This window comes from Dermacentor albipictus, chromosome 9 (assembly GCF_038994185.2).
Source record: "Dermacentor albipictus isolate Rhodes 1998 colony chromosome 9, USDA_Dalb.pri_finalv2, whole genome shotgun sequence".
In the NCBI taxonomy this organism is placed as follows: Eukaryota; Metazoa; Arthropoda; class Arachnida; order Ixodida; family Ixodidae; genus Dermacentor; species Dermacentor albipictus.
The window spans coordinates 40,664,499-40,691,128 of NC_091829.1; the positions used below are offsets into that span (position 1 = coordinate 40,664,499).

The following is a 26,630-nucleotide window of genomic DNA, read 5'->3' on the forward strand; positions in this document are numbered from 1 at the left end:
AGGAAACGACAGACATTCAGCGAAGCTGTCGCACCACCTGATTATTCACAGAAGACAATTTTTTAAAAAATGTCCCTTTATTATGAACGACTATTTACAGTATGTTTCATGGCAATAAATAGATGACAAGATGAGTATTTTACAGTTACTTTACAGATATTTTACAGCCTACATTTCGCTCAGTCCACTTCCTCCACAGTGGGCCCGGCGTGGTGAGGTGTTGACCCATGCTTTGGTCCTTGTGGTTGGTGCAGCTTACTCATGATGGGCATGCAGGCCTGTTGAAGCTCCTTGAGGCGATGCTCGTACTCTTCTTTCTCGGCCAAGCTGTTGCTGTCTATCCACGAGATGGTTTCACGACACCTGGATAGCACAGAGTCCTTCTCGGAGGATGAAAGCTTGTCTCCGGCTTCTTCTGCGGCCTGCTTGACGCCATAGACATACGACTCTAGGGAGTTCCTGGCAGCCACCCTCTCGCGCTGAGCGTCGTCTTCCTGCTTGAACTTTTCGGCCTCGGCAAGCATGCGCTCGATATCCTCCTTGGAGAGTCGACCTTTGTCGTTAGTGATGCGGATGCTCTCCTGCTTGCCAGTGCTCTTGTCTCGGGCCGAGACCTGCAGGATGCCGTTGGCGTCCATGTCGAAAGTGACTTCTATCTGCGGAACTCCTCTAGGTGCTGGTGGAATGCCATTCAGGTTGAAAGTTCCCAACAGATGGTTGTCTTTCGTAAGGGCACGTTCACCTTCGTAAACCTGGATGGTGACCGCAGGTTGGTTGTCCGAGTAGGTGGTGAACGTCTGGGACGTCTTGCAGGGAATGCGCGAGTTGCGCTCCACGATGCGGGTCATGACCCCGCCTGCCGTCTCGATTCCCAACGACAGCGGCGCCACGTCAACCAGCAGCACGTCGCGGATGGTGTCGCTCGAGTCGCCGCTCAGCACGGCTGCCTGCACCGCGGCACCGTACGCCACTGCTTCGTCCGGGTTGATGGCCATGGAGAGTTCCTTGCCGTTGAAGAAGTCCTTGAGCAGCTTCTGAACCTTGGGGATTCGAGTAGAACCGCCCACGAGCACGACGTCGTGAATCTGCGACTTGTCCATCTTGGCGTCGCGAAGCGCTCGCTCCACGGGTTCGAGTGTGCTGCGGAACAGGTCCATGCAGAGCTCCTCGAACCTGGCGCGGGTGATCTTGCTGTAGAAGTCGATGCCTTCGAAGAGCGCGTCGATCTCGATGCTGGCTTCGGCAGAGCTCGACAGCGTCCTCTTGGCGCGCTCGCAGGCGGTGCGCAGTCTTCGAAGAGCTCGAGGGTTCACCCTGAGATCCTTGCGGTGCTTCCGCTTGAATTCCTGCACGAAGTGCTCCACCATCCGGTTGTCGAAATCTTCGCCTCCCAGGTGCGTGTCACCTGCCGTAGAGCGCACTTCGAACATGGAGCCCTCGTCGATGGTCAGCACAGAAACGTCGAAGGTGCCGCCACCCAGATCAAAGATGAGGACGTTCTTCTCGCCACGCAAGTTCTTATCGAGACCATAGGCCAGTGCCGCTGCCGTGGGTTCGTTGATAATACGCAGCACGTTGAGACCAGCGATGGCGCCAGCATCTTTCGTGGCCTGCCTCTGGGAATCATTGAAGTAAGCTGGCACCGTGATGACGGCGTCGCTCACCTTTTTTCCCAGATACGCCTCGGCAGTCTCCTTCATCTTGGTCAAAACCATAGCGCTGATCTCCTCCGGGTTGAAACGCTTGCGCTCGCCTTTGAACTCGACGCTGATCTTCGGCTTGCCTCCGTCGTTCTCCACCTTGAAGGGCCAGTGCCGGATATCGTCTTGGATCTTGGGGTCGTCGTATCGGCGCCCGATCAGCCTCTTGGCATCGAACACCGTGTTCTCGGGGTTCATGGCCGCCTGTGCCTTGGCTGCATCGCCGATCAACCGCTCCGTGTCCGTGAAGGCTACGTAGCTTGGCGTCGTGCGATTGCCCTGATCGTTGGCGATGATCTCGACGCGACCGTGTTGGAAGACGCCCACGCAGGAATACGTGGTGCCCAGGTCGATGCCGATGGCTGGGACGTCTGATTGCATGCGGCTAGGCATGATGAGTGTTTTGTGTCAGTTGCGTTCTGCTTCAGAACTATTGCTTTCGTGATTCAAGTCACAAGTCTGGCGGGAGCACCGTCGGCGCGCGATTTATGCTGTTGGCGCGCTTTTCTAGAAACGCCCAGAAGCTTCGCGAGCCACTTCAACCAATGGGAGAAAAGTGCAGTCCTGACGTCATACCAGCCGTTCTGTGATTGGTCGACCACACGTAGAAGCCTCGAGAAAGCTCTCGCGTCGTCTGCTGGTGCTTACAAAAAAAAAAGAAAGAGGGAGAGAGAGACGGAGAGAAAAAAGCAGTTATTTGCCATTTCGAAAAAGAGAACAAGTTTAAATGCTCAGTAGACCCTGAGAGAACTTTATTAGCTGTTTCATGTACAAAATTGGAATCAGGAAATATTTACTGAGACGAATGATCCGCGATACAAGAACGTGTAGCAGACGACAGGACCCTAGGCACTGAGGCGCATAACACACACACTTACACACACACACACACACACACACACACACACACACACACACACACACACACACACACACACACACACACACACACACACACACCCGACGTGACGTCATATCAGCCGTTCTGCGATTGGTCGACCGCACGTAGAAGCCTCGAGAAAGCTCTCGCGTCGTCTGCTGCTGCTTACAAAAAAAGAAAAAGCAGTTATTTGCCATGTTATAGAAGAAAACGGGTTTAACGGCTTAGTAGAATCTCGCAGCACGTTTTTAACTGTGTCATGTACAAAATTGGAATGAACTGAGACGAATTGAGACGAATGATCCGCGATACAAGAACGTGTAGCAGACGACAGGAGTCTAGGCACCGAGGCGAATAACAAACACATCTTAATACGGCTAGTTGCCTTGAGGTTCGGTCATTAATGATGCCGAGAATGTGCGTGGATTGACAAGTTTTATTTTCAGCGTGTTTTGTGGCAAGCAATTCAAAGCTACCTACTGTACACTACAATTCCCAGCTCGCCGAAATGATCGGGATGGTGCGAGAATATTCGAGAGTCTACGCGATCGTTTAGAGATGGGAGAGAGGTCGTAAATGAGGCGGTGACGACATGTGACGTAGGTATCCTCCTCTCTGCTATTCTCGAAGTTTCGCGTTCTTTCCGTTGCGTCGCCACCTCGGGTATAAATCGCGGCGTCGTCTGCTCGCATTCAGATTGAGTTGTACGATCACAATCGAGTTGACGTACGGTCGAGCTCTGAACTTTCGTTCGCTTTGCTTGTGCCTGTTCCTGCTTGGAATCTACTGAATTTCTACGACGTTGCCGCTGCAGAGCACTACATCATGGTTCGCCTGATGCTGTACCCGCTCTTCAGCGATGTGGACGACCTGTTCTCTCCACTCGGGGCTCTGGACAAGCTAACTGGCGCCATGCGGTCCGCGGTGCGTCAGGCCACTGGTCAGGCGGACAAGAAAACGAAGCAGACGACTTCAGATCGCAGTTCCAGCTACCTGTGTCTCCGTGGCGCCGCGCACCCCGGCAGCCCTCGGAAGCGTGCGCAGAGCCTCGCTGAAGAAGACACGAGAAGCGATTCACCAGACGACTCCAAGTTCGTCTTGAACTGTAACGTTCGCGGCTACAAGCCTGAGGAAATCTCTGTCAAGGCGGTCGACGACTGCATCGAGGTGAGGGCGAAGCACGAGGAAGAGAGCGAGGACGGTTCTAGCTACGTGAAGCGCGAGTTCACCCGGCGGTTCACCCTCCCAGAAGGAGTGAAAGCCGAGACGGTCACCTGCGCCCTGTTGTCGTCCGGCGTGCTGGCCATCGAAGCGCCCAAGCCGGAGCCTCCCAGGAAGAAGCCGAGGACGATTCCCATCGTAGTCGAGTCGTCGAAGCCGATCGCGGCGGCGGCGGACGAGACTAACAAGGAGACGGAAAAACCCGAAGAAGGATCCTCTGAAGCTGCGCAGGCGTCGTGAAAAGAACAATCCTGCATTTTGTATTGTTGTCATCTTTAGGATCATGTCTTTCCGTTCGCCTCCACATACCGCAACTTCACCATCAGGCATATATTGCAAAGTAAAATAAACATATATTTTATCCGAAAGCGAGGTACTGGCGTTATTTATTTCTGCCCCAAACCGCAAAGTTGCTGCTCAGCCGTACTCGGGAAGCCATTTGGCGACCCTCGACCAGGCCCGGCGCGCCGCAAAAGCCAGGATCCTGGAAGATGGATCTGTATTTCAATTAGGTTGCCTCTCTTGCAGACAGACTCTGAAGCCTTACTTAAATAGCAAGGCTTCAACTGCAAAAATATGCGACTGCAGAATCTGAGTATACATATATAAATATACACACACAAAGTCCATTATGGTAGTAATGTGCATGATTTTAATATGACGTGACTATCCATGGCAGCGCGGTAAAACTGGTTGGAAAATATGTGGCGAGGGTTCTGCCCTACACATGTTCACATTTGCGGTACATGGGATAGTGACCGAGGATCTGCAAATGCGCAAGGTATATATACATCTCAGTTATGTGAACTTACATTCAGTGACATCCTGTGTACATAAGAATAAAGCATGCATAATCTTATATTGGTATAACTACACACAGCACAGAAGTTAATAATTATGTACTGAAAAGCGTACTAAATACATATGGTCAAATGCGTTCGTAATGAAGTGTTTGGGACCTCCAGAATCTTTTGATATACAGCTGACTTCGTTGTAACCATCACGCTACCGTAGTGCTCGCAATTGAACAGGCTAAAGCATGCTTAACAAGGGAAAAGAAAATCTTTATTTAGCATGAATTCACGACAGACTTAGCTAAATAAGATGCACATTTTTTTGCACCTCACAGAATATATGACCAGAACCGACCTTAGTGCACTGAGGCACTCGGCAGTGCAGTGCATGCGCTGTGGCGACACATACGCGGGAACTACACAAATTCAAGCTGCACATCTTAAAATGCTGCTGTCACCTTCCCTTGCCATGAAATTTCATTGGCTCATTTACAGGATCTTCACCAATGTTGCCTTCATGGTCATTCATATCCTTTTCATCCTAGATCACCTTGAAGATGTGGTTGGTTGTCAGTTCAGTTCTGACACACTATCAATTGTGGTCATCAACTGCAACATGTTCATCAGCCGCAGTACCCGCTTCTATGTTACAACAAGCAGCGTGCCAGTTTAGCGATCCCCGGAGCAGTGCAGCAGGACCAAAACACTTACTGTCATCGGGATGCTTGTCAAGTACATTGCTAGTGCTAATGCAGAACGCAACTCAGTTGTCTGCGGAGAAAAGTGTTGGTGTTGGTACATGTTTTTTTTTTTTGGTAAAGGAACAAATCTGTTGTAGGGGCCACCTAGCTTCTTTTGTTGTACAAGTAAATTCGTTGTAGTGGTTTACATTGTAAAGGTGTTTGCAGTATATATTTGAGCTAGGTAATTTGGCTGGGACATAATTAATTCTTCGATATATAGTATAGAGGCACATGCAATCATCTCTCTGTACCCTTAGACGTAACCATTACACATGCGTGCCACAAGGCACAGTCCTGGGGCCACTACTCTTCTTAATATACATTAACTACTTACCGATAGGTTGTTCTTCCAAAATTCGTTTATTTGCTGATGATTGTGTAATCTATCATACTATTACTAACGACGCTGATTCTCGTACTCTCCAGTCCGACCTTAATGTCATTGAAGCTTGGTGTAATAATTGGCTAATGTCCCTCAACGTCACAAAAACGTTGCTACTTACTTTCCATCATCGCCAATCATTTATTTCAGCTAATTACGTTTTCACCAGTTAGGAAATATGTGCTGTGACTTCTTATAAGTACTTAGGTATTAATTTGTACAATAACCTCGGTTGGTCTTCGCACATTTGCAGCATTAGCAATGATGCCAATCGTGTACTATGCTACCTGCACCGTAATCTATGTCTTGTTCCACCCTCAGTAAAACTACTCGCATATTTAACAATTGTTTGACCCAAACTGGAATACGCATGCTCAGTGTGGGACCCACACCAATCTAACCTGGCAACAGCACTAGAAGCCATACAGAATCGCGCAGCAAGATTAATTCATTCTGATACTCTTACCTCACTAGCGTTACTAAACTTAAGTCATCTCTGAACCTTCCAACCCTTGAGCACCACCGTAAAACAGCAAGAATGTGCCTCTTTTACAAATTTTATCACTCACTGCTTCACCAGACCGAGATCACACCTGCGCATCGCACTTCATCCCGTCATAGCCATTCAAAGGCTGTTTATCCCCCCCCAGCTCGCACCACCACCCATCTTAACTCTTTCTTCACTCAAACAGCGAAAGACTGGAATCATCTACCTGCTGAAGCGGTGCACTACTCCAGTCATTCATCGTTCAAGGCATTCATTGAAAATATGATCTAAATATGCCCAGCCCTCATGTAAAACCCGAAATGGGGTATTTGAGGTACCAATAAATAAATAAATAAATAAAATGTGAGAAAAAGATGCACATTCCTGAAGCCCATCACAAAGGTATCTTTGGGTTGTGGCAGGCCAGGTCAAAGAAAAACCTGTGGTTATAGAATACTGTGTAAACGTTGAGCTCAGTGCAGTACACAGCAAACTCACTGAACAGTGCTTAAAAGGTTAGCTTGAATCTCTCGATATGTGTTTGCTTGCATCCAAACAGGCACCGGAATTCTTAGAGAAATCCTTCCTGCCAGGGTAGGTGCCAGGTACATTATATCTGTAGGATGGTCAGAACATGCATGAGTTTCTCTCTTCACTGGGGGTGGGCACAATGGCACCCTATCACATTAGATGCTGGACGGGGACGCCGAGGCCATGGGGGTGCACAGGAGGTAATACTGAGGGCTTGGCCACCCACTCTCGCACCCCTTTAGAGGCGTACCTGTTTCCCGTCTTTAAAGCTTGAGGTTTTCTTTATCTGTACGCATACCTAGTGTAGATGGATAGTCTTTTGCCCTAACAAGAATGGTCACTCATTTGTCACTCAGAAAATGAATATATAGCATTGTTAATACAGCAACTGTGATGGCACAGTAGTTATGGGTTATTCTGAAAAGAGGTCACAGTTTTTATTCCAAGCAACCATGGCTGCATTCTGATGGAGGTGGGGTGTGAAAGAGCTTGTGCGTAAAACTTTTAGTGCATAATAAAGAATGTTCAGGTGGTCAAAATTAATTCAAAGCACTCTCCTATATTGTGACATAGCTCCCCTATTGCTTTGGAATGTTAAAATTTGTGAGTCAACGTCACATACTAATTAACTACTTGGTTCAGTGCAGAATCCGATAAAATCCTGTACTGTTTTCAGCAATTTTCTTGATCCACATACAATCAAACCTGAGTATAATGAACATGGGTATAACGGAAGAAAATCTAAAGTATTTGTCTCCAATATAAGCACGTAACGGATCTTATGCTTATAATGAAGGTACTTTTGTCTCAGATATGGCCTCATTATAATGAGGTGCTACTGCTTATCCACATAGCATGCTGGCTTACATTAATTCTGGCAATATTGTTGCAAGCTGTATGTGATTGTCATGTGCTTATGATCTGTCACTGAAAAACATAAGTTTTGGGAAGAACGAACATGCAAACTATAATATTCCATCTATGGTTACTGCAAGCCACTCAGTCATAATACTGAGCTACGGGACAGGCAATATTTCAAAGTATCTTTTGAAACTTATATTTCAAGAGAAGGGGCTGGTGATGTCTTGAGGGGCAAGCAATGATCAGTGGGCACTTGAACTGTCCCATGGCCATGAAAAAGATAAAAGGTAAGAAATTATATAAAGGGGAGAGGAAAGTTACAATCATTGAGTTTCCCACTAGAACACCTAGAGGGAAATCTAGCGCCACAATCTACGGGAGTTCCCAAAGGGGCGCTGTGCTGTCATGGGAATGATGGTATATGTGTCTGCAAGGCTTGCGTTGGCCATTGTTGTAAGCGGCTTCATCTAAAATGTGGATATGGCTACACAAATAATGCATTCCTAGAGTAAAATCTTCATAAAACGTTTTCATTCACATATATTACATCTTCCAATGAAGTTTACTCACCTACAATGCATAACCAAGCGAAGAAAAGCAAGAACAGATGACAAACTGTTCCAAATTGAGTGCAAATCTTGTCTGTCCTCCAACAATAGCGGCCCACTGATACCAAGTTCTCATAATCAAACAGAACATGCTTTTGTGTAATAATAAAGCTAAACAGCTTTTTAAGTGCTCTTTTAGTACAGAATGAATCATTGTGACAGAGGGAATGGTGCTTGTCAGGCAAGTATTCAAATTGTCTTGGTTTCTCCGAGAACGATGCTAATTCGAAGTCACAATATACCGGCATTCCCATGCATACCACAGGGCAGCAGCACCAGATTTCTCTCTAGGTAATACAGTGAGAAACTCCATGGTTACAATAAAGGAGATCTAAAGGAAATAGGAGGACATAAGTAAATATAGGTGGAGGGATAACTATATACACTAAGTGTTTTATTTTAACATTGACAGAATTTTTATAAATCGCCTTTGGCATATAGCAGAAATCTACTTATTGTGCTAGATTACTCAAAGAGGCCAGCACTACATATATACACTGGAAATCAGATGCATAACTGACTATTTAACAAAATTTCACTAATCAATTTTAAACTAATTACCTTTGTGCACATTGCACAATTCACGAATTGAAGCCAGCAATTTCACAAGGCACATCTACTTGGGAACGAATTGTGAAACAAGCACAAGTTTTCAAAAAGGTGCAGTCGAACTTGGGGTAAAAATGCACCGTTGTTCCATTTACTGTTTTATCCAAGCACCGTTTTATGCAGTGAACCTCAAAAGTTATTCGGACGCCAATGCATTTCGTTGCAAACTTTGCAAATGCATGCATATCTCGAATCTGGTATCTTCCTCAGAATTTGTTCTAAGTGGATAAGACTTTAGAAGTCACTGGCTACAATTTGTAAATTGCAATATGTGGTGCGACGTACCTAGTATAACAGTTAATTAGCACAATCATGTTAATTATTCAAATATTTATGTTAATTTCTCATGCAAATATTGTCAGCCTCAGAAAGTAATCTAGTTCAAGAAGTAGTATTGGGCTACCTGGCAAGGGTGATTTTTTTGAAAATTCTGTTAATGATGAGCACTTCTTATGAGTTCTGACTACGAAAGCATTAATGTCCAATTGCATGTGCCACTGAGCGATCCTTCAAGTTATGAACTCACGGACAAGAGAGCGCATTGATATGCTTGGCGCGTTTTGATTTGGCCTTACCGAGGCGGAAGTTGAATGCAGCTGAAAGCTTTCACGGATGTAGGAACATGCAGATAACACAGGCTTTCGAGAGTGAGAGTGATTTGGCGTCACGGCAATGCCCTTTCCCTTCATTCAACACCTGGCACACTACTGCTGCAGCAATTGTTCCCTTTCACCCACTCTGCTATGCCAAGGTGTGCTCGTGCCGTGGTGTCACAGCCAATGGGAATTTAGGTGCCGTTTCGATGCTACAGGCACCAAATGCCAGCTTTTCCACTCAGTGAGCAGCCTTTGACACTTTCGCATCAATAAAACCACCGGTACACTGAAAAAGTACAGTTTAGAGCCACCTTAAAAAGCAAAGATGGATCTTAAGGGATGAGTAGAGTGCAGTTCTGCTAAGTAGCAATCTTCTTTGTCACTGTTCTTCTTTAGGTAGCTGCCAATAACAAGGGATACTACAGCCATCAAGGAAGCAATAGTGCGATAGCAAGCTGAAACATTAATATTGAGTAGTGGACTTACAAAGCATGATATTTGGGTGTTGACAACAGCTGAATATATAAATAAGGTCTTAATTTTGCAAAAGCATGTCATTTGCGTGAATGAGGGTGCTGCTGAAATGAGCCTAAACAGCGGTGACAGCAATTGTGTTGAAGACTACAAGCGTACTACAGGTGTGTGTGTTGTCCATGCATTAAGAAATAAATTCACAATGAAACCAATAGCACTCATTATTTTGGCACAAAAGGATCATAAGAAATGCGCAAGGCCAGACTGATATGGCCCACCTCCGTACAAGGGGGGCATTTAATCAATATGAAGAGAAATAAGTGTAGCCCTTACACCCCCTGCTCCTCCCGTTAATCCCTAGTATCAAATATGTTTCCACTACACCTTGTGAAGAGCATGCTATGCAGTCTGAGAGTATTTCTTGCACCAGCTCATTCTTTATAATAAGGTGAGTGTCGCAGGAATTTGCCGCTGTGGTAGTCAGAGAATTTCTCACTAGCGAGAAACTCTGTGGTGATCGTTACCACACATACAGAATGCACCAACTTTGTCAATACAGAGCTAGCGGATGTGTGTCAACTGCTGCAGAGAATTCCATGATTCTTGAGATACATATATATACATTGATATTGCTCATTGCATGAGTAGAACAACCAAGTGTTACCATACCTATTTAAAGAAGTTTGCTAACGTCAGACTGAGTAAAAAATCATGCTGATCTAACAGTCACGGAATCTATGTGAAGGAAAGCGGTCATGAAGCATTTAGTTAAAAGCTATACAACTAAATGCGGCATGTACAATTGTCAATTTATTTTATGCAATCTGTAATTTGATTCAATGTTTGTGCACTGTGGAGTTCATGACTTTAATGCCATGCAATGTTTATGTTTATGCCCTGTACACCTTTCACAATTTATGTTGAAATGCAAACGTCAGCGGACATAGATGTACACTGTGAGATGTCGGTGTGGTGATGTAATGAACAGTGGCATAGTATTTGAACAGTGAACAGTGGCATAGCACAGTGGCATAAGTATTTTTTCGGGGGGTGGGAGGGGCGGTCTGTATATGAACAGATAAATTTTGGTGGGAGCACATGCCTGGTGTGCTATAACAAGAGATATGTTGTTATACCGCTTTCTTACAATACACACATCAACATCAATTTCACGCATCTATACTCTTTGTATCACAGTGGCACATACCCATTCTAGGGAATCAGCTCGAAACAGGAACAGATGCAGTGGCCCAAGGGGGAGTAGGACAAATATTAAAACAATTCAAGGAAGCTGTTCAATATTATGCATTATTTCATTATTAGGTCTGTGTGCATTAGACATACCTAGCCATGAGGTGACATTAAATATGCATGTTTTATGTCATGATTTATTGCTTAGTTATGCACAAAAGAACTGTGCTCCCTGGCCCTACTTTGTAGGTCAACAGTGATCTTATAGACCGGTTTGCTGTGGCTCGTATTTGGTAAGCATATGTTTATACTAATCCACAACTACATGTGGCGAGATGGTGACCGACAAATGGAAGGATGTGAAACCTTGGTGGGCTAAGCAAAGAAAACTTCGCCACTTGTTCTGAGACTGTAACAATTTCACGTCACAGTAAGTATCACTTAGCTTATTAGAGCTATACATATGCAGCTTGCAGCAATTTCAGCAGAATCTATTGATGTATTGATGCCAGTATACTCCATGTGTACATATAGCACTTGTAGACAACTGGAAGAGTTGCTCTAAGTATTGTGCTAGATGCTCTACTGACAGTAGATGAGGCAGTGGCAATGAATGATTGATCCCCCGTTTTAACGTCTCAAAGCTAGGCAAGATTTCACAGTGGAGCGCTCCGGATATTAGTTCTGATAACCTGGAGGCTTCATTTATCGTGCACAATTGTGCATTTATTGCGCACTCATACACAAGCATTCTCGCAAACCACCTTCATCAAAATGTGGACATGATAGCTTGGAATCAAACCTGTGGCCTTAGCAGCACAAATACACTGATGCATTGCAGTGGGTGAAATAGCAAAGTTATATGCTACAATTTCTAAGTGCTGGATGAATAAGTATACTTTACTGCAAATGAATGTTGATACGCACTATATAGAAATGTCTACAAAAGAAAAGAAAAAAAGTTCCAGGTTCTCAATACATGATGTATTACCCGGATAATTCCGGACCTTGTTTGGGTGCAAATAATTAAGCTCACCTAAGTTCAACCTGTCCATAACCCATCGTTCAATGAGTTTGCTGCACACTGCACTGCTCCCGCAGTTTACGCAGCATTTCTACCTGCAAGCTCATTGTCTTTCATTTCGCTTCTTGCGTCTCGTGCGTTGTCTACTGCTTGATTTGTTTAAAGCGGTCTTCATGAATGCACATACTCTTTTTCTCATTGGAATCGCTCGCGTGTTCACGATGTTTATGGACGCAGAGAGATTACTAGGATAAGCTTCACAAGACTGCAAGTGTTGCCCTTTTTGATTGTAAACAACAGTGCCATCCACCTTGTTTGACAAGCTGGACAACTGTACAGTCTTAGAAGGTAGCATTATTTGACCCTGGTCTTGACCTAGCTGTGTTGCATGAGGGGCTTTTAATGCACTGCTGTGTTATAGGTTTCGAAACTGTGCAAATGTTGCCAAACTACTATATTTATTTATTTATTTATTTATTTGTAATACTGCCAGTCTCAGTTCAGACCAAAGCAGGTGGGCACAATTTTACAGAAAGAAACAAACAGGTCATGTTACATGGTACATAAAAGAAAAAAAAAAGGAAAAACGCTTCCTTAACTACTGCAGAAATCACCATTAGTACAATACTTTTGGTTGGTATAACAATATGGCCATAACAATATAACAATGTAGTTAGTATAACAATATAACAATATTGTATTACTATAATTTATATAAAAAATAGCGAATGAATGACACTTGTAAGATCAGAGAACTTATACAGCCAACAGACAACCGCGCAGAAGCGGCGAGTTTGGGGTCTGAAATGCATAAATTCCACGCACAGAAATAAGTATTACAGATATGTGGGTTAAGATTAGGATATGTGGGTGTGTTAAGTGGCGTCTTCTCTGTTTGATGTCTCCAGTAGGTTGATGAATGATGAAAGCGACGGAGAGGAAACTATGTCTGAGTGGAGGAGATTCCATTCCCTGATCGCACGTGGGAAAAGTGAAAACTTGAACGTGTCATTGCGAATACTGTACTGGTTTAGTGTAAACGGGTGATTTTTTCGCGACAGGCGTGATGTAGACAAAGTAACGTACTTAGTTCGATCTATCTTATAACTGTCGTGCATTAGTTGGTAGATGAATTTTAAGCGGGCGTGTCTGGCCCTAACAGATAGTGTTTTAAGACCTGCATCAGCTAAGAGGCTTGTAGGGGAGTCATAGGGACTGTATTTGTTAAAAATGAACCTCACAGCTTTTCTTTGCACCTTTTCTAGTTTTGATATGTTAGTTGATGTGTGTGGAAACCAGATGATGTTAGCGTATTCTAAGACGGGGCGAACAAAAGTTGTATAGGCTAGTAGTCTGGTGTGTTTCGGTGCAAGGCGTAAACATCGTCTAAGGAAAAAAAGCTTGCGTAATGCGACTGAGGTAATATTATCAATATGTAAGTTCCAAGAAAGGGTAGAAGAGAATGTCAAACCTAGGTATTTGTGGTTATTTACTTTATTCAGGCAAGTGCCACCGAGGGCGTAAGAAAATTCTGAAGGCTTCTTTTTTGTTGTAAAGGACATGCATACAGATTTAGTGGTGTTAATTGACATTTGCCACTCTTTACACCAATTGCACACCAAATCGAGTGCTCTGTTTAATAATAAGTGGTCTGCGTAACTGAGAATTTCTTTATAAATAATACAATCGTCCGCGAAGAGCTTAATGTCACATTCAATGTTAGCAGCAATGTCGTTAATAAAGATCAAAAATAGCAATGGGCCCAGTACTGACCCTTGGGGAACACGGGAGGTGACAGCTACAGACCTGGAAGGGGTGTTATCTATAATAACATATTGTGTTCGATGTGATAAGAAGTTTTTTATCCATGCAGTAATCTGACCACCTCCGATTGCAGCCTCCAGTTTTGCAACTAATTTTACATGGCTTACACAATCAAACGCTTTACTGAAGTCGAGGAGGATCATGTCTGTCTGGCTTCGGTTGTTTAGGCTGAGCGCAAGGTCATGGACCACTTCGGTTAGTTGTGTTACTGTTGAGAGGCCACTTCTAAAGCCGTGTTGTTGAGGTATTAATATGTGTTCTTGCTCGAGAAATGTAGTGATGTGTTTGAAGATAATATGTTCCAATATTTTACAAGATGTGCTGATAAGTGAGATTGGCCTGTAGTTGGAAGGTTCGTTGCTGTCGCCGGATTTATGTATTGGAATTACCTTCGCTTTTTTCCAGTCATCTGGTAGTTGTGCGGACTCGAGTGATTTGCGGTATATAATGGCAAGGTATTGGCTACACCATTCTGCATACGTTTTTAAAAATTCGTTCGGGATATCATCTGGCCCGTTAGCTTTCTTGATATCGATATTAAGCAACAGATTAAGAATACCGGCATTCGTAATGCTCAATGAATCGATGGTTTTAGGTGGGCAGGGTAGGGAGGGAAGTAAGCCATTGTCTGAAGTGAAAACCGAGAAGAAAAATTTGTTGAATGTGTTTGCTCGAGCTGTTTTCTCTTCTAGAGACCATTCGGGTGACACACCTAAACACGGGCGAAAGTATTTCCAAAACCTGTGTGGAGTGTTGGTAATGAAGTTGGGGAATGTTGTGCTGAAATAGTGATGTTTTGCATTTTTTAACTTTCCTTTGAAGTCAGCAAGAGCGGAGGTCAGATTGTCTTTCAGAGATTGATTCGGCCCTTTTCTTTTAATAGTATGTCTAAGTCGTTTTACTTTACGCTTCGCTTGAAGGACCTCACGCGATATCCATGGGTTTTTCTTTTGTGGTTTGCAACGCTTCATCGGGATGAAGTTTGTTGTGCAGTGTAGCACGACTGACTTAAATTGATGCCACAAAGTGTTGACGTCACAACACGGTTCTGAAGCTGCTTGGAGAAAAGCATCAAACTCGTGTGCCAGGTGAGTGACGATACAGTCATGAGCTGCTCTGCGAAAATCAAGTACAGCACGCTCCAGGTTTAGCTTCTTTATGTTGCCTTCAAGCGAGAGCTTACATTTAGGTATGTCGTGGTCCGATATACCACCGACTATTGACATCTCAATTGCGTGAAGTGGGAAATGGTTACTTATGAGTATGAGATCAAGTATGCTATTCGTAGAGCCTTGTGAGCGAGTTGGCTGGTCGACTACCTGGTTGAGGTTGAAGTTTAGCATTAAATCGGTAAGTGCTGCGGATGTGGCTGAAGTGTAGTGCATGGTACTCCAGTTCAGATCAGGTAAATTGAAGTCCCCCATGAGGATCACTCTACTAGTACGAACATGGAATTGCATATACTCCTGTAAAGCAAGCACGCCTTCGGATCCACTAGTAGGGCTTCGATAGACGCAACCAGTAAATATGCCAGTATCATTGTACAATATTTTACAAAATACAGCCTCCGCGTTGGAGACTTCCGGGAGTGGAACGAATGGAATATCATTCTTAAGAAGTAGGGCCACGCCACCACCACGAGACAGCCTATCTTTACGGATAACAGAGTAACCTGGTGGAGATATCTCGTGATTGAAGATATCTGGGGATAGCCAGGTTTCAGTGATGGCCACTATATCCGGATTGTGTTCAAGTAACAGTCCTTCCAGGAGTTCTACCTTGTTTACTATGCTTCTCGCATTTATGTTAAGCACTGTTAGGGTCTCAAGTTTCTTTGTTAGGGTCTTAAATTTGTTTGACTTCGGGTTGATGGACGATTTCTTTCTATGTTTTTTTGTAGTGACACCCTTTCATTTTTTTCGTGATCCCAAACGAATACGCGATCATTAATGTAGAGCTTATCATAGGATAAAGAGACCTTTTCGTGTTTTTCCCGATTGGGTTTTGCACTATCCCAGAGTTTTTTTCTAGTCTCCCGCATTTTGCGGCTGAAATCCTCTCCGATAGACAGGTTGGAGCCTTTGAGCTTGTAGCCTTTTCGCAATATTTGAGTCTTATGTCTAGTGTCGAGAAGCCTGAATATGATTGGTCTGGTTTTATTTCTTGAATATCTACCTAAACGGTGGATGCGCTCAATACCAACGGGTTCCAGACCAAGGGTGTTCTTAATTATGTTGTCGTTCACAGCCGTTTCTAGGCTTTCACTGCTTTCTCCCTCTGTTTCAGGGAGGCCATATACTAATAGGTTTGCTCGTCTGCTCCGATTTTCTAAGTCTTCGGCTCTCTCTTCAAGTCTTTGCAAGCGCACCTTCATATCTGTTATCTCACATTCAAAGAATGACACCTTTGCCTCGATTGCTGTTAATACGTCTAACTTTTGATCCATCTGAACAAGGCGTCCCTCTTTAATATCTTTAATGTCAGCGGCTATGTCCTTAAGTTGTTTGGCAATCTGGTTTATGTCAGGTCCCGGGTTGGATTCTATATCACCGCACAACAATAGCAGTTCTCTCAAATACAATGTGATGTCGATGCAAATCAAAATACAACCGACCGAGTCAGCGGAAAGGAGAGACCGTGGGCACGGCAGCAATAGCAGAAATGGGTCGTTTGATCGAAAGCATAAACCATATCGTCTCACCTGCACAACGAAGACGAAAGGATTAGATGCCACCATCGCAACTGCGCTGCCGTGCCCGATGAAGCCGTTGTGCCGAGGGAGGCCTTTTATATAGGTGCTGTGGTGAGGCGCTGCTTGTTGGCCGTGCAGCTGCGCAGGCGCTGTCGAGTGACGTATCCTGCTGTCCCATGGTGAGTCGCGAAAACCATCCTGAAGGTGCATATTTTTGACCATGATATCTCGTGCGCCGGTCTGGTTGGCCTGCGCGAAGCTGGCGTGGTCAGGATGGTCCGTGCGCACCCCTGCCACGGAACACAGCAGGACGAAGAAAAGCTGCACAACGAAGACGAAAGGATTAGATGCCACCATCGCAACTGCGCTGCCGTGCCCGACGAAGCCGTTGTGCCGAGGGAAGCCTTTTATATAGGTGCTGTGGTGAGGCGCTGCTTGTTGGCCGTGCAGCTGCGCAGGCGCTGTCGAGTGACGTATCCTGCTGTCCCATGGTGAGTCGCGAAAACCATCCTGAAGGTGCATATTTTTGACCATGATATCTCGTGCGCCGGTCTGGTTGGCCTGCGCGAAGCTGGCGTGGTCAGGATGGTCCGTGCGCACCCCTGCCACGGAACACAGCAGGACGAAGAAAAGCTGCACAACGAAGACGAAAGGATTAGATGCCACCATCGCAACTGCGCTGCCGTGCCCGATGAAGCCGTTGTGCCGAGGGAGGCCTTTTATATAGGTGCTGTGGTGAGGCGCTGCTTGTTGGCCGTGCAGCTGCGCAGGCGCTGTCGAGTGACGTATCCTGCTGTCCCATGGTGAGTCGCGAAAACCATCCTGAAGGTGCATATTTTTGACCATGATATCTCGTGCGCCGGTCTGGTTGGCCTGCGCGAAGCTGGCGTGGTCAGGATGGTCCGTGCGCACCCCTGCCACGGAACACAGCAGGACGAAGAAAAGCTGCACAACGAAGACGAAAGGATTAGATGCCACCATCGCAACTGCGCTGCCGTGCCCGATGAAGCCGTTGTGCCGAGGGAGGCCTTTTATATAGGTGCTGTGGTGAGGCGCTGCTTGTTGGCCGTGCAGCTGCGCAGGCGCTGTCGAGTGACGTATCCTGCTGTCCCATGGTGAGTCGCGAAAACCATCCTGAAGGTGCATATTTTTGACCATGATATCTCGTGCGCCGGTCTGGTTGGCCTGCGCGAAGCTGGCGTGGTCAGGATGGTCCGTGCGCACCCCTGCCACGGAACACAGCAGGACGAAGAAAAGCTGCACAACGAAGACGAAAGGATTAGATGCCACCATCGCAACTGCGCTGCTTGTTGGCCGTGCAGCTGCGCAGGCACTGTCGAGTGACGTATCCTGCTGTCCCATGGTGAGTCGTGAAAACCATCCTGAAGGTGCATATTTTTGACCATGATATCTCGTGCGCCGGTCTGGTTGGCCTGCGCGAAGCTGGCGTGGTCAGGATGGTCCGTGCGCACCCCTGCCACGGAACACAGCAGGACGAAGAAAAGCTGCACAACGAAGACGAAAGGATTAGATGCCACCATCGCAACTGCGCTGCCGTGCCCGATGAAGCCGTTGTGCCGAGGGAGGCCTTTTATATAGGTGCTGTGGTGAGGCGCTGCTTGTTGGCCGTGCAGCTGCGCAGGCACTGTCGAGTGACGTATCCTGCTGTCCCATGGTGAGTCGTGAAAACCATCCTGAAGGTGCATATTTTTGACCATGATATCTCGTGCGCCGGTCTGGTTGGCCTGCGCGAAGCTGGCGTGGTCAGGATGGTCCGTGCGCACCCCTGCCACGGAACACAGCAGGACGAAGAAAAGCTGCACAACGAAGACGAAAGGATTAGATGATTAGATTAGATATGTGCACTAGGCCGCATAAAAACATAGCAGTAAAGCTTTTCACTCATTTTTCTTTCTATTTTTTTATCATTTAGCCCTAATTTTCTCCTTTATATACCCTTTAAGTGCTATGTGCACTATTGCGCATGCAAAGGTAGTGCATCAAAGTCAAAAGCCATGATTAAAAGTATATTTAAAATGTGTGGCAAACATCTTGAAGCACTTCTGATTGGACTTGTGCTGCAAGTCTGAATAATAAATGTGAAGTCTTCTGGTAAAATAAGTTCGAAGGTAGAGGGCTCGATGTTTACCCTTGCAGTGTCAGCTTGTCTTCGTGTAGTGAGCTCCCTTCTTTCATTGTTTTCAATTTCTTTACATCAGGGATATATTTAAGTGTCTAAATCTAAGGTGCTTTCCAAGTATACTAGACACAAAATAGTTTATATTGTCTTCAACATTCATTTAAACAGTTCTCACATAAAGTACACTTTCTTTAAACCTGAAAAAGCTCACCGAAGTATTGACAATTTATAATTCATTCTCAAGCTGTATGATTTTTGCAATTCTGAATGTACAGCAAATATGATATGGAACTAAATGTTGAGTGGACATTATTAATTGGTACTGAAGGGGATATATAATGTACAAACCTAGGAATTTTCTGTGGTTACAATTATGCTCTGTAGTAATTACACTAATATAACTGTCTGTGCTATATACACATGCTTGACCATCACATGGGACTAAAACAAGTACAAATCACCATATAAATGCAGTTTCTAAAGGCAGACAGTGAAACAAGTGCCTAAAATAGATACATTACGGTGACAAAGAATAATATTATTTTGCATGGTTGCTATCTCCTTATTCATAGAAATGGGCTTTGGGAAATACTATCTTGAAAAGTCATCTTGGAAATTTATTTCAAGTGGATACTTCTTGCCAACCCGCCGGTTACAAGTAGTAAATTGCAATATTTGCTGCAAAGTATTTATTGAAGAAGTTCATTACTGGATCTCAGTTAATAAGTTGAATATGTGTTTCGGTTTGTCGTGCTAGTAATTTCTGCTGCTTCGGATAAGCCAGCTCAAGGAGGATAATATGCAGCCTGGGACAGACAACTTTTAAATATGTCGACAGTTCAAAATTATTAAGAGGATGCATTTGCTACAACAAGCTAGATTATTTTTCTCTAATTGCACATTCCGCAAATGTTTGCAGCTGAGTGCGTACAGTAATTAGACGCCTGTCCGCCAGCAACAGCTTTACGGTCAGGCTCAGGAATAAACAACAATATGCCGCTACCTCAATTTGGGATGAAATACCCGTTTATTAGACTTTGCATTACGCTTGATGGTGAAGTTGCCGCAATTCGAGGCACTTTGCGAACGGAAAGACATGATCCTAAAGATGACAACAATACAAAATGCAGGAATGTTCTCTTCACGACGCCTGCGCAGCTTCGGCGGTGTCTTCTTTGGGTTTTTCCGCCTCCTTATTAGTCTGGTCCGCCGCCGCCGCGATCGGCTTCGACGACTCAACTACGATGGGAATCGTCCTCGGCTTCTTTTTGGGAGGCTCCGGCTTGGGCGCTTCGATGGCCAGCACGCCGGACGACAGCAGGGCGCAGGTGACCGTCTCGGCTTTCACTCCTTCGGGGAGGGTGAACCGCCGGGTGAACTCGCGCTTCACGTAGCTAGAACCGTCCTCGCTCTCTTCCTCGTGCTTCGCCCTCACCTCGATGCAGTCGTCAACCGCCTTGACGGAGATTTCCTCAGGCTTGTAGCCGCGAACGTTGCAGTTCAAAACGAACTTGGAATCGTACGGTGAATCGCTTCTCGTGTCTTCAGCGAGGCTCTGCGCACGCTTCCGAGGGCTGCCGGGGAGCGCGGCGCCGCGGAGACACAGGCAGCTGGAACTGCGATCCGAAGTCGTCTGCTTCGTTTTCTTGTCCGCCTGACGCACCGCGGACCGCATCGCGCCAGTTAGCTGGTCCAGAACCTCGAGTGGAGAGAACAGGTCGTCCACATCGCTGAAGAGCGGGTACAGCATCAGGCGCACCATGATGTAGTACTTTGCAGCGGCAACGTCGTAGATATTCAGTGGATTCCAAGCAAGAACTGGTACAAGCAAGGCGAACGCAAGTTCAGATCTCGATCGTACGTCAACTCGATTGTGATCGTACAACTCAATCTGACGGCGAGCAGACGACGCCGCGATTTATACGCGAGGTGGCGACGCAACGGAAAGAACGCGAAACTTCGAGAATGGCAGAGAGGAGGACTACTACGTCAGTTGTCACCGCCTCATTTACGGCCTCTCTCCCACCTCCAAACGATCGCGTAGGCTCTCGAATATTCTCGCATCGTCCCGATCATTTCGGCAAGCTGGGAATTCAAGTGTACATATGTAGGTTTGAACTGCTCGCCACAAAACACGCTGAAAATAAAACTTGCCATCCACGCACATTCTCGGCGGCATTAATGACCGAACCTCGAGGCAACTAGCCGTATTCAGTTGTGTTTGTTATTCGCCTAGGTGCCTAGGCTCCTGTCGTCTGCTACAGGTTCTTGTATCACGGATCACTCATCTCAGTGAATATTACCCGATTCCAATTTTGTGCATGAAACAGCTAAAAACGTTCTGTCTGGTTCTACTGAGCTGTTAAACCCGTTGCTTTTTCAAAATGGCAAATAACTGGTTATACTTTTTTTCGTAAGCAGTAGCAGACGACGCGAGAGCTTTCTCGAGGCTTCTACGTGCGGTGGACCAATCGCAGAACGACTAGTATGACGTCACCACTGCACTTTGCTCCCATTGGTTGAAGTGGCTCGCGAAGCTTCTGGGCGTTTCTAGAAAAGCGCGCCAACAGTATAAATCGCGCGCCGAAGGTGCTCCCGCCAGACTTGTGACTTGAATCACGAGAGCAATAGTTCTGAAGCAGAACGCAACTGTCACAAAACACTCATCATGCCTAGCCGCATGCAATCAGACGTCCCAGCCATCGGCATCGACCTGGGCACCACGTATTCCTGCGTGGGCGTATTCCAACACGGTCGCGTCGAGATCATCGCCAACGATCAGGGCAATCGCACGACGCCAAGCTACGTAGCCTTCACGGACACGGAGCGGTTGATCGGCGATGCAGCCAAGGCACAGGCGGCCATGAACCCCGAGAACACGGTGTTCGATGCCAAGAGGCTGATCGGGCGCCGCTACGACGACCCCAAGATCCAAGACGATATCCGGCACTGGCCCTTCAAGGTGGAAAACGACGGAGGCAAGCCGAAGATCAGCGTCGAGTTCAAAGGCGAACGCAAGCGTTTCAACCCGGAGGAGATCAGCGCTATGGTTTTGACCAAGATGAAGGAGACTGCCGAGGCGTATCTGGGAAAAAAGGTGAGCGACGCCGTCATCACGGTGCCAGCTTACTTCAACGATTCCCAGAGACAGGCCACGAAAGATGCTGGTGCTATCGCTGGTCTCAACGTGCTGCGTATCATCAACGAACCCACGGCAGCAGCGCTGGCCTATGGCCTCGATAAGAACTTGCGTGGCGAGAAGAACGTCCTCATCTTTGATCTGGGTGGCGGCACCTTCGACGTTTCCGTGCTGACCATCGACGAGGGCTCCATGTTCGAAGTGCGCTCTACGGCAGGTGACACGCACCTGGGAGGCGAAGATTTCGACAACCGGATGGTGGAGCACTTCGTGCAGGAATTCAAGCGGAAGCACCGCAAGGATCTCAGGGTGAACTCTCGAGCTCTTCGAAGACTGCGCACTGCCTGCGAGCGCGCCAAGAGGACGCTGTCGAGCTCTGCCGAAGCGAGCATCGAGATCGACGCGCTCTTCGAAGGCATTGACTTCTACAGCAAGATCACCCGTGCCAGGTTCGAGGAGCTCTGCATGGACCTGTTCCGCAGCACACTCGAACCCGTGGAGGGAGCCCTTCGCGACGCTAAAATGGACAAGTCGCAGATCCACGACGTCGTGCTCGTGGGCGGTTCTACTCGAATCCCCAAGGTTCAGAAGCTGCTCAAGGACTTCTTCAAAGGCAAGGAACTCTCCATGGGGATCAACCCGGACGAAGCAGTGGCGTACGGTGCCGCGGTGCAGGCAGCTGTGCTGAGCGGAGACTCGAGCGACACCATTCGCGACGTGCTGCTGGTTGACGTGGCGCCGCTGTCATTGGGAATCGAGACAGCAGGCGGGGTCATGACCCGCATCGTGGAGCGCAACTCGCGCATTCCCTGCAAGACGTCCCAGACGTTCACCACGTACTCGGACAACCAACCTGCGGTCACCATCCAGGTTTACGAAGGTGAACGTGCTCTTACTAAAGACAACCATCTGTTGGGAACTTTCAACCTGAATGGCATTCCACCAGCACCTAGAGGAGTTCCGCAGATAGAAGTCACTTTCGACATGGACGCCAACGGCATCCTGCAGGTCTCGGCCCGAGACAAGAGCACTGGCAAGCAGGAGAGCATCCGCATCACCAACGACAAGGGTCGACTCTCCAAGGAGGATATCGAGCGCATGCTTGCTGAGGCCGAAAAGTTCAAGCAGGAAGACGATGCACAGCGCGAGAGGGTGGCTGCTAGGAACTCCCTAGAGTCTTACATCTATGGCGTCAAGCAGGCTGCCGAAGAAGCCGGGGACAAGCTAACATCCTCCGAGAAGGACTCTGTGCTATCCAGGTGTCGTGAAACCATCTCGTGGATCGACAGCAACAACCTGGCCGAGAAAGAAGAGTACGAGCATCGTCTTAAGGAACTTCAGCAGGCTTGCATGCCCATCATGAGCAAACTGCACCAACCGCAAGGACCAAAGCACGGGTCAACACCTCACCACACGGGACCCACTGTGGAGGAAGTGGACTAAGTCATGGACAGCACCTATAGCTAGTTAATATGTAAATAACCTGTGAATACCTAATCGTCAGTTCCTTTTCATGTGGTGTTTGAGTGAACAGCATTTTCTGTGATAACACCATGTGATGCTTTTATAGTGACCAAAACTTGGCATTGTACATAAAATCTTGTACCTTTATTGTGGTGTTGTAGCAAACAACAGTTTCTGTGATAAAACCATGTGATACCTTTATAATGAACACCTCTTGCCATTGTATATAAAATCTTGTACCTTTCTTGTGGTGTTTCAATAAACGGCATTTTGTTCGCATGATTATTTTTGCTTTCATTCGGAAGGTTGATTGCCCTTCAGTTTCCACATTGTTGTGCTTACTTGGCCAATCGTGCGGTTATGGTCTAAAAAATATTTCGTTTAGTATATTATAGGCGCGCTGCATCAGCTACTTATGTTCAAGGGTGCACGGCATAGGTAAGTATTAATACCACCTTACAGCTATTAAATATCACCATGGTACAACTCTTGAAGTATTAACACGGCCGGTGGGCATATTATTTGCCATTCTATTCATATGGAGAAACAGTGACATAAGCACCTTGGTCTTGCAATAGCTGGATGCACATTTTGCTGTACGGAAGCTGCGTGGTCTGCCATAAATTTACGCTATACTTTGTACTCGACCAAGATGAGCATTCATCACAGTGTGAATGCTCATCAGCAGAACACCCCCCTCTGCACATACTGCAACGATGTTGATGGCATGCAGGAGGCCATGACATGGAAGGTCCGTGCCCGGTGAACCAACCCCGACTCTCCGAACACGTTCTTTACTTTTTGTTTGCACGTGCCCGCAGCCCGCGCGCTCGAGACCAAGTGCGCCTTATTTCCTCCGTGAGATGCACTGCAGCAATGTTTTATGACTTACCTCTGATGATTCACGGAATCCGATTCCTCTGTCGTTTCAAAATTCTGAAGATGCTGCGCTTGGCGGTTCGGAAGGCCTCGTTTTGGCACAGTTTACAACCTGTTTACAACCAGGCGCTTTCAAATTTGTGATGTTGCCACTAGTTCTATAACTCAGCGTTTCTATAACTCAGTTATAACTCAGTTCTATAACTCACAAACTAAGCGAAATAATAAGAAACGAACAACGCCAACCCAAACAGCCGCACGTTTGAGTTTAAGCGCCCTATGTAAAGAGAAGCGGTCGAGGAGGTGCTGCCTCCTGACGTAAATTTAGGAAAATAATGTTTCCATGGTAATATAGCCTCCGTGATGTGGTATTTCCATGGCGCCACGATGTTGGTTTTGCTTTCCGGTTCGTATCAGAAGTACTTACCGTTCACTTGGCCTTCTTTACTCCCAAAAACTTCCCGTACAGCGTCGCTACGTTAAAATGGTTGAAATACGGGCAAGCTTTGTTGTGTCACAGGCGTGCAATTACGCCGTTTACGACCTGGCGCCTGATGCTGTCACTTTAGGGGTTTTGCTTAGTTGCGTCAGGCTGCCTTTTTATATTTTTATAAGCAGTAGTTGCTCAGGAGGTGCTGCTGCCTGACGTAAGTTACAAAAAGTGTTCTGGAGCCTGGTTTCGCTTCTCGTCTCCCGCCAGATATGAATGAATGTTCACTTGGTTCCCCCGGCCATAGAGGGCAATTTCAAACGCCATCAAATATTTAAATTTCGATTGGCTCCCTACCGCAGCTTGCGCAAATGAGGCAATCGCGATTCAAAGCCCCCGCGTGACTGGGCTATTAGTAAAGTTTTAGGACTTGGCCCTGCTCACTCACGAAAGCTTATTCTAAAGATGTCGCGTTGGGCGGACCACAAGGCCTCGTTCTTTCACAGGCGTTAAATTATGCTGTTTACAACCTGGCGTTGTCAAATTCGTAATGTTGGTACTAGTTCGTAGCACGTTTCAGTTAACGCCCCTTTATGCAAAGAAAAGCTCGGGGCGTGCTTCCACATAAGGAGGGTTGAAATTCTCCGTCGCTGGTTTCGCTTCCCGATTCTAGGCGTTCTGCACCCTGGCTCTGGTTGAGCTCCCTGGATTTGGTGTAGGGGCTGTTCACTAGGAGCTTTATGTCGGAGGGCTGCAAGGCACACCTGTCGTAGCATCGAAGCTGAAGAGAAGGAATTAGGGACATGGCCAAACATTCGTTGTAGCGGTCGCTGCTGCAAACATATTCGTTTTTTTTTTGCGAATAGCCAACCATAGAAGCCAGCTTTCAAAAATGTTCCGGGGCCTACGCACTACACGCGGGTAGAATATATATATATATATATATATATATATATAGAGAGAGAGAGAGGCATAAAATGGGGGCAGAATGACAGGCATACACAGAAGAGGCGGCATTCATACTTTGTATGGAAACGTTGGTTCCTCTGTAGAAGGGTGGTAAGGATAGGCGCTCAGCAAAATGTGGTACCAGTCCGGTTGAATAACAAGGTCATCATAAACAAGTCTTAGATGCACATTCATCTGGATAAAATAGGTACAACCGGTTGGGCGTTGCGGTTCATCATGGGCGTTTTCCACTGCTTTATCGGACTGCATGAGACTAACAAATACAAAAAAAAAAGCGCGGAGCCGTCTGGAACAGCCGCAGATCAATATCGCTTATAACAAGAGCGTAGATTGGCAAGTTCGAGGCCCGTTGGGGCCTTTTTTTTTTAGGTCTTTGTCACCACTTAGTTTGGTGTCTTGCTCCGGATTACATTTTACGACATGCAGGTCACTTAATTGTGGTTCTTGTTTTATTTTTTTTATCTGCCCCGACTTTTTCGCAAATAAATAAATAAATAAATAAATAAATAAGTAAATAAATAAATAAATAAATAAAATAGCTGGCTGGTTTCATGAACTGCGAACGTGTTCGCGAAATTTTCTTGGCTATTCTGATATAAACCATTTTAGGCAGCAAACGCAGATACTATTTTTTATGAATGTTTGTTCCTTTCCCAGGGCGAAGATTCATGAAGTTAATATTATGCAATATTTTTTGTCTCTGGAGCTATATGGCCCCGGAAAGGCATGTTTGTACGACTCTTATGCTGTTTCAAACGTACCAGAAAAATTACGCAGTTCCCATGCATTGTGGGAATCGATGTAAGCGAAGCTTTCTGTGTGACTTGCTTTGATTGACGATAATCAGCTGGGATGTTGACGGTGCATGTTTCACTTCTTCAACGTTTAATACAACACGAGAGTGGTGGTCTAACGTTGAACACTTCACCTTGAGTGCTCTGCCGTACTGTTTGCCTGCGTAGTACTGTGTCTGCGGCGGACACCCATAGAAT

The 26,630-nt window shown here is 46.2% G+C and overlaps 4 protein-coding genes across 9 annotated transcripts; 2 read left to right on the forward strand and 2 right to left on the reverse strand.

Annotated features, from left to right (window-relative positions):
* Positions 1 to 76: 76 nt before the first annotated feature.
* LOC135916509 (heat shock protein 68-like) lies at positions 77 to 24,339 on the reverse strand. Of its 6 annotated transcripts, none has more exons than XM_065449900.2 (2): positions 24,253 to 24,339; positions 77 to 2,343 (listed from the first exon to the last, which is right to left on the reverse strand). In XM_065449900.2, the coding sequence occupies exon 2, from the start codon at positions 2,091 to 2,093 to the stop codon at positions 180 to 182; it is 1,914 nt and encodes a 637-aa protein (XP_065305972.2). In that variant the 5' UTR covers positions 2,094 to 2,343; positions 24,253 to 24,339; the 3' UTR covers positions 77 to 179. The 6 variants fall into 6 exon arrangements, with proteins under 6 accessions (XP_065305972.2, XP_070381454.1, XP_070381453.1 ...); XM_070525353.1 differs by lacking the exon at positions 24,253 to 24,339 and adding an exon at positions 16,627 to 16,989 and having other exon boundaries at positions 77 to 2,337; XM_070525352.1 differs by lacking the exon at positions 24,253 to 24,339 and adding an exon at positions 16,627 to 16,989.
* Positions 3,406 to 4,041, forward strand: LOC139049826 (alpha-crystallin A chain-like). The gene has a single exon (XM_070525644.1). It carries the CDS (start codon positions 3,406 to 3,408, stop codon positions 4,039 to 4,041), a length of 636 nt encoding a protein of 211 aa, XP_070381745.1.
* LOC139049827 (alpha-crystallin A chain-like) lies at positions 19,899 to 20,519 on the reverse strand. Its single transcript, XM_070525645.1, has one exon. The coding sequence runs from the start codon at positions 20,517 to 20,519 to the stop codon at positions 19,899 to 19,901; it is 621 nt and encodes a 206-aa protein (XP_070381746.1).
* LOC139049661 (heat shock protein 68-like) lies at positions 21,284 to 23,642 on the forward strand. The gene has a single exon (XM_070525348.1). It carries the CDS (start codon positions 21,426 to 21,428, stop codon positions 23,337 to 23,339), a length of 1,914 nt encoding a protein of 637 aa, XP_070381449.1. The 5' UTR covers positions 21,284 to 21,425; the 3' UTR covers positions 23,340 to 23,642.
* Positions 24,340 to 26,630: the final 2,291 nt, after the last annotated feature.